This window comes from Haliotis cracherodii, unplaced genomic scaffold (genome assembly GCF_022045235.1).
Source record: "Haliotis cracherodii isolate W230 unplaced genomic scaffold, xgHalCrac1.p SCAF_11, whole genome shotgun sequence".
NCBI classification, from domain to species: domain Eukaryota; kingdom Metazoa; phylum Mollusca; class Gastropoda; order Lepetellida; family Haliotidae; genus Haliotis; species Haliotis cracherodii.
This window is the reverse complement of record NW_027266266.1, coordinates 40,335,338-40,344,070: the sequence shown is the minus strand read 5'-3', so window position 1 is coordinate 40,344,070 and position 8,733 is coordinate 40,335,338. Positions and strand designations below refer to the sequence as shown.

At 39.8% G+C, this 8,733-nt stretch overlaps 1 protein-coding gene across 1 annotated transcript; it reads left to right on the top strand.

Annotated features, from left to right (window-relative positions):
* The first annotated feature begins 1,906 nt into the window (after positions 1-1,906).
* On the top strand, positions 1,907-3,349 carry LOC139455788 (uncharacterized). The gene has a single exon (XM_071237336.1). The coding sequence runs from the start codon at positions 1,907-1,909 to the stop codon at positions 3,347-3,349; it is 1,443 nt and encodes a 480-aa protein (XP_071093437.1).
* The last annotated feature ends 5,384 nt before the right edge of the window (positions 3,350-8,733 follow it).

Below are 8,733 nucleotides of genomic sequence, written 5' to 3'. Positions count from 1 at the left end.
ACAAAGTGATCGGGGAACCCCGAAGGTTTCTTGCCTTCTCAATATTCAGTCGATCCTTATATAGTCCACATCGGAATAATAACATGTCACGTTAGCCAATAGATTATTGTGACATTATAACACGTAAGCCACTTGGCTCGACTCAATGTATCCCAGACAGAATTATCGGAGCGGACATACAATTAAGGGATCCACTGGATTTAGGCAAGTATATACAACCGTAGTTGACCTTGAAGTGATTAAACAGACAACTGAGTTTAAATGGACGATTTTATTGACTGCTATATCACTAATGACTGATAAAATAATTGCAAAGACACAGTTTTCAGCTTATAGATTCTAATATAATTTAGAAGATATGTAACTATTGAATACTGAAGTGCAAAGGCACAGTTTTAAGCCTATAGATTCTAATATAATTTAGAAGGTATATAACGATTAAATACGGAAGTCGGAGACACAATTTTCAGCACATAGATTCTAATATAATTTAGAAGGTAGACACAATTTTTTATGGATAACAACTTCTTTAATACTGTAATCCATACAAAAATTGTGTCTATCTTGTCATCCGTCAACTTCTAAGTAATGCCTATCAAACAAGTTATAATTTAGAAGATATGTAACTATTAAATACTGAAGTGCAAATGCACAGTTTTCAACACGAACATGAGAGAAAAGCAGAGGCTGGAGAAAGCAGAGGCTAGGACTTCAGATGACTATGATGTATCTGTCAAAGTGAGTGAGTGAGTGAGTTGGGTTTCACGCCGCTTTTAACAGTATTCCAGTTATATCGCGGCGTGTCAGCTTAATGTGGGAGGAAAGCCCGAAGTGTTGCAGGTCTCAGACGTTTACCACTTCGGTGAAACCCACGAGCACGGGTATGGTGCTGACAAACCTAGAAACATAATCGGGGTGAACCGGGATTCGAACCCACAATTATAGGTTTCTGGCGTGTCCAGGGGACGCAACTCTGCACAGCGAATCGCGACGCCTTAGACGACTGGGCCACCCGTGCCCCCCGTATCTGTCAGAAATCAATAGCGACAAGAAATAGGATACACGAAGTGTGATGCTAACGTTGCTGAACTGAAGACTGATATAAATCGGTTCGTAATGTAGTCCCAAATATTACATCCGAAAACGTCGCGTTGAGCTTTACAGCTTACTTATAACCCAAGGTCCCTTTGGCTAGGGGAGGAAACTGTAGGATCCTGACTGCTCCCACTCTGGTCAAGTGCCCAGCACCACATCCGTCTACTTAATACTCACAGAAACTCTGAAAGCGTCTATCAATGTGTCAACATGATACTGGAATCCCTAAAGAAAATATAATTTGACAACTGAATGAAGATGAATTCCATTCATTTCGAGTGTCTGTTCTTCAAGCATATCATTGATATTTCTATAAAAAATATTTCTTTATTAACCCACATGTCAATAAGTTCAGCATTTTGAAAGCTATGAAACATCGGCACTCCAATTTATCAGTATATACGTATACAGCTATATATCGCTTCAATCACTGTGATGCAGTCAATGTACTAAACGCCTAACATCAAGGTCTATGTATAAATGTTCAATAAGTTATAGATGTGATGTGTGCAGGAATATTTTGTATTCATTGGCTGGGATGCAACCTCCGGGTCGTGTTATCAATCATATCTGCATAAACTGCTTGTCAGCGTCCTCACTGTGCGATTACATCGCCCATGATAGAACTACATGTGCCTGTTACATCACCTAGAGCGTGATCAACGAGGGTGTTTTGCACCCAATAGATCGTGGTCAAAATCTGCGACACTGATTAGAGACTAGCATTAGTTACGCACACCACCGTCAAACAACACGCAGCACAGTATATCGTCCCAGTACGGAAAGACATCTTAAATTGTATTTAACAAAGATGATTAAGTTTGTATCCTTGTCCTGGCTGCTGTTTTCTACCTACATAACCTGTGCTTGTAGTAGCCATGACAGTATTGTGTCTGTCATACACAGATTGGACCAGTTCGATAGGAAACTGCTTTTCAACAAGATGGATGTCCTGGACATCATTGATGGTGCAAAGACATCACTGAGAGCTGAGTTAAAGGAAAACATACGAGATCAAGTGAGAGAAGTCATGGCAGAGATTCTACAAGGAGAGTCTCTTCAAGACATGGTGAAAAGTCAGGTTGTCTCTGAATTGCGGCATCTGAAACAGGGTTACCATCAGATGAAGAGGCAGATGTATCATGTCTCAAGATCACTCAAAGACTTCCAGGACGAGACGGCCGTATTTCATGATTCTGTCCTGGAGAAGGCAAATGTGTGGAATCGAGAGAACTTAAGTGACGTCTGTGTCAGAGATAAACATACACTGGAAATAGAACTCCATAAGAGGAATGTTTATGCTGCTGATCTCAAGGCTGATAATGAACAGTTTGTAGAATTAAATGAGACGTATCAGTTCCAAATATCACAACTGAAAACAGCTCTTGTTGTGTGTGCTTCTTCCCAAGCAACTAAAAATGTTAACTCTACACCCATGTCACCCGTGTCGACAACGTCAGTGACTACACCCACTCCAGAGGAGGACTACAGTAGGATCCTGATTGCTCCACGTTGGTCGAGCACCCTGCATCAGTTCTGTCAACTCAACATTCACAGTAACTCCCTCAGTGTCTATCAGTATCTCACCATGAAGTATGTTAATACCGTTACCTATATAGCAAAGACAAGGAAACTTCTGATTGGGTCATTTAGTCCCTATGGGATATCAGCATCTACCCTGGATACACGTGAGGTGACGGTACTAAGAGAAGGTGTACGGACATATAGCATGGCAGTGGATGAAGATCGGGACATTATATTTATAGCCACACGTCAACCACAATACTCAATCAGCCGCATGTCTACACAGGGCAAAGACTTTACTTCCATCATTGACTTATCCACGTACGGAAGCTATCCAAGGCAAATAACTCTTGACACAAGGAGAAGGAGGATATATGGGTGTAATGGCGGGAAACTGTTCACAGTGACATATGATGGTCAAGGTCTGGCAACATTAGCCACAGGAAGTAACATGTATGCTGTAACCCTAGATCAGACAGCTGATGTGTTGTATTATAACAATGAGAAGAAACTAATGAAGATGACCGTGTCCAATAATGGGAGTACAGAGGTGACCACACTGACCGCTCACCCCTGGAACATGAGACTGTACAGAGGCACCATCTACTACGGTGGCCATGGTTCTTCTATTGTCGGCGCAGTTAATGTGACATATAACACTGTAGCATACACTCTCCAGTCAATAAGCATGAAGGGGAGTCATACTATACTTCTGTGTTTGATTCCCTGAATTCTATCATGCCTGTTTCCAACACATGAATATTCAACTTCCGTTCATATGTCAATTATACATCTTTAATATATTGGATTCGTTTCATTTGAGGTTGAAAATAATGTTACTATAACAGTTTTTAATTCCAATTCTTAATAGACACGCATTACCACTTCTGTAGAACATCGCGTGTCATTCCAATAAATGATAAATCGTGTCACCATTAACATCTTAAATTTAAGATAATAAATTTTACTGAATTATGTATTTGAAATTTAATTTCAAAGTTAAATGACAGAGGCTCTTTTGAAAAAAAGCTAAAGGACGGATTTTTTTCCTCTTACTTTGAAAATATATCTTGGATTTTGTTTCAGCGGATAATTATTCTCCGGCGTTGGCGTTTTATACAGATTGTGTAATCATAAAATATATTTCAATTTTTGTTCCTTCTCTGATATTTTAAAAACTTTAGGTGTAAAGAAGTCTTGAAAGGAGACATCTTTTCGTCAATCACTGCGTGGGTCTTTGTAAATATTAGTTGTTGTATCACACATTGTGTCACATGTCAACATTTTGTGTATTCTAGATACAATGTATTGGATGTCTTGGTTACTGCTTGACCGTTACTTAAGACGTAAAATATGTCCAGCCATCATCTGTTGTCTATTGCATGACGGTCCGGCCCCGAATTGTTAAACATACATTTGGAGCTCACGAGGGCTTCATCTAGTACAACAGAGGGTGCCAAGACACATTCATGTCGATTCTATCATAATATCTATTGTCTTATAATCAGTGATCAGTTTAGTTAACCTACTGTCAATGAGACTTCTTATTTTTATTGAATAGGATTTAAGTTGACGTATTTATTACTACAGCTATTTGAGTTATTTTGACACAAGACAATAAATGAATAACTGACATCATAACATAGAGTGGAGTAACCTGTGCCTCAAAAGTCCAAACAACTGTGGTGAGTGAGTGAGGTTTAACACCGCTTTTAACAGTATTCCAGCTGTATCACGGCGTGTCACCTTGATCTGGGACGTCATTTTATCGTTTAAACGATCCATATTTTTTCAGGAATGGAGAGTTGTTTGTCAATATGACATTAATTAAACCTCTCAATTAATTTGCACTTAGAATTGATGAAACTATTCTTTGATTTTTTTGACCAGTGAATAATTTCAAATATTGTCGGAAGACATGCGTCGCCAGCGGGGTTCGAACCCGCATCGTTTGATTTGAGGACGTGTTATTGTCTACCTCAGCAACACATGAAAGTTAAATATGCAGCCAATTGCGGCGCCTTAGACGACTGGGCCACCGTGTCCATGGTTACTATGGAAGACATCGAGTAACTACTGCATCATATGAACTACTTTAAAAATAAAGCTAGTGCGTTTTGAGAATTGCATCATAAGACTATTTTACGAGCTATTCAACACTACTTCACTTTCGTTAAAGCTTCACACACACATTAAGGGATAAGTCTGCTCAAACGGCACATTTCACTTTGTCCACTTGGCCTGGGCGTATGTGGGCATCTCGTGTTGCGTGCAGCTCCAGGGACATGACGTATAAAGTGTATTGTTTGGAATAAAGTGTATTGTTTGGAATAAAGTGTATTGTTTGGAATAAAGTGTATTGTTTGCAGAACATTATTGGGATATTATAGTACTGACCATGGCCACAAAGGACAAACATCTATTTGGCTATCTTACGGCGTGCAAAAGATCGACACTGATCCAGACAATCCAGAAACTGATATTACGAGCAACGCCCCGTAAGATACCATGACAACCATCCTGCGAGCCCAACCAATCGATCCATTTGGTCACCCCTTACGACAAGCCTGGGCTACTGGGACTGCCTCCGTGGTCTGAGGTAGCAATATAACGATATGACGGAATTCTGTATATATTCGAGACTTGACCACTCAATCAAGCGATTGACATCATGAGCATCCACCCACGCAATTGGGATACGATTACATGCATCAACCATGTCAGCCTGACAACCTGATCCCGTTTGTCTCCTCGCACGACAAGCATGGTCGCCTTTTGTGACAAGCATGGGTTGCTGAAGACCTATTCTACCCCGGATCTTCACGAGTCCCGACGGAAGTGTGGATCGGGTGGTCCTGCTCTGGGGATGTCGTCGTGTGGCATCACAATGATACGTTGCTCATGCTATCTACCACTGGTTTGTTTGACACGACTATTTGTCGCAGTAAAGCATGGGTGTTGCCATCTTCCCGAGGCAAGCGAGTTAACTGACTTAAAAAGTCTAGTTTCCACCCTTGCCGAACTAGGCTGGATTTACTGGGCTCGATCGTAGCGCCAACAGTTAGTCGGCAGTGAAGCATGGGTGTTGCGGACAGCGGCAAAAAACAACAAACAACAACATTTTGTTCAATGTATAACAATAATAAGTTTTTTCTCTTACGCAGCATACAGGAGGATGTGTGGGAGACAAGATGATGTTCATGATATGCGCAAAATTTTCGCAAAATTACAAAGGATACTTACATCGTACATCATAAACGAATTATAGCAACCGTGCATACAATCTCATAATAATCAGATCTTAGCTCTCGCTACCGCTAAACAGGACATCCCATTACGGGTCAAGTCAAAACGACCTTTCATGAAACCAATCAGAGCGTCGCTTACCAGATCCTGAAAATGACAGTCGGAATGTGATTTCTATTCATGCAACCTCAAAACATTTAACACATGTTATTCCGGACGATAGTTTAGGGCTTAACGACTGAATCCATACACTCTAGACCATCAATAAGCTATTCCAGAATGTTCTTTTGTTCAGGTTTTCACATTTTTAATCGAGTATTCGTCAAAATATATGTTTCAGGGGCGGCCGGTAGCTTCGTGGTTAGCGTTGGCTCGTCACGCCGAAGACCCGGGTTCGATTCCCGACATGGGTACAATGTGTGAAGCCCATTTCTGGTGTCCCCCGCCGTGATATTGCTGGAATATTGCTAAAAGCGGCGTAAAACCATACTCACTCACTCAAAATATGTTTCGGAGCGTAGTCGCCAATTTGAAATTAGTGCCGTAATGCACGAGAAAGCTGCCCTCTGATTGGCTAATGTCAACTTCTTGTCAGTCATTCCATTGGTCGATCAAAGTTCGCGCAAGGTCGGTCTGACGTGACCCGTAATGGGGTGTTCTCAGATGTTTGTTTAGCGGTAGCGAGACCTAAGATATGATTTTAAGGAGATTGCAGTGCATATGAAGCGGAAAATGTGTCTGAAGCGTTATTAAAATACCAGAAATCGTTAGAAGACAATAGGTTTGGAGAGGTCACAGCAGGTTTGTTCAATAACATATCTATAAATAGCGAAAAAATGAACAAGAATGAACAATATCACAAAATCTGACTGTGTGAGTTAAAACTACCTTCAAGTGCAGTCTTTCATCAGTATAAATTTTTTTTAAACATAAACAAAGCAAAATCGAAAAAAAGAGAAAACGTAGAACTTTATGGATAACAATTACTTGTTTATTGCATAAAGCGACGTTTCGATGTAGATTCTTTCACCATTATCAAGCTGAAGTGACAACAACCAAGTGATGAGAGGTATGTCTAAATGATATGTTGTGATAAGCAGCAGATTATTATTTTATATACCTCTCATCACTTGATTGTTGTCACTCCAGCTTGATAACGGTGTAAGAATATACATTGAAACGTCACTCTATGCAATAAACCAGAAGTTGTTGTCCATTAAGTTGTACGTTTTCTTACTTACTCACCAACTCCTAGAATGCCAATCAAACACTTACTCAAGGAGAGTTGTGAACTAGATGTGCCCTAGTACATAGCCATGCTTTGTATAATGTATAACGTACAGTACAATTAGTTGTGCCCTAGTGCATAGCCATGCATTGTATAATGTATAACGTACAGTACAATTAGTTGTGCCCTAGTACATACCCATGCATTGTATAATGTATAACGTACAGTACAATTAGTTGTGCCCTAGTACATAGCCATGGTTTGTATAATGTATAATGTACAGTACAATTAGTTGTGCCCTAGGACATAGCCATGGTTTGTATAATGTATAATGTACAGTACAATTAGTTGTGCCCTAGGACATAACCATGGTGTGTATAATGTATAATGTACAGTACAATTAGTTGTGCCCTAGTACATAGCCATAGTTTGTATAATGTATAACGTACAGTACAATTAGTTGTGCCCTAGTACATAGCCATGGTTTGTATAATGTATAATGTACAGTACAATTAGTTGTGCCCTAGCTAGGACATAACCATGATGTGTATAATGTATAATGTACAGTACAATTAGTTGTGCCCTAGTACATAGCCATAGTTTGTATAATGTATAACGTACAGTACAATTAGTTGTGCCCTAGGACATAACCATGATGTGTATAATGTATAACGTACAGAATAATGACGTTGTGTTTCCACCCATGCCAAGCTCCTGGTGAGAATGACAAATCCCTAAAGTCCTTGCTACAAACTGAAATCACAGGATTCATTTTCTGACAGACAATATTACGTGTCTACCCAATCGTAGCGAAATTACGGCTTTTTTGAATTAGAGAAAACACGCCTCCGAGGTTTTCGTTGAAAATGTAAACACGGGGGAGCGGGATTTTCCGACTCTCGAGGGTTTACATTTTCAGTTAAATCCGAGGGGCAGTGTCATCTCTGACTTATAAACCGTCAAAAGAGTTTAATTTAATATACAAAAACAATTTGCATTTGGTGCCTTAAAAAAGACAGTTTTAAGCTTGTTCACTGTCTTGAAAGCAGTCGCTGCACGAGAAATTGAGGAAAATGTAAAAAGGCGAACCAAAACCGAGGAGGGGTGTTTTATCCAACTTATGAACCGTCTGAATGTAAGATATATCAGAAAAAAATAAAAACACATCGGAATACCTGTTAGTGAAACAATACAGTGTGACGCGGTATAAAGAGTATTCGATCAAAAGCGTGCGACCGAAAGACCACGTGCAGTCATGACAAGTACAATTTAACAACTTTTCATCACCTGCCCAGGTGGCTCAGTCGGAAAACAGATGGTTACAAATCTAAACACGATATGTGAGGTTGCAGGTTTGATTCCCCTCATCCTTTATGAAAACTTTCATTTCGTGTCTTCAAGTTTAGAACATTGGATGTTTGAAACACCAAGTACAAATTTCATATACTACTCAACTCATCAAGTCTTTCTAGGAAAAAGTAAAACCTCATACCAAGGATGAGGTCTTACAAGGAAAAAGGAAAAACTTCCAAGAGGTTATTACAAGATAGGAAAATACCTACAATGCTATAGGCAAAAATGGCAGTAGGTTTATAAGACTTCCTCCCCACAACATTCTTTACCCTTGTACCCAATGCCTT

Excerpts from the sequence above, each read along its gene's own strand:
- LOC139455788 (XM_071237336.1), top strand. The coding sequence starts at position 1,907 with ATGATTAAGTTTGTATCCTTGTCCTGGCTGCTGTTTTCTACCTACATA.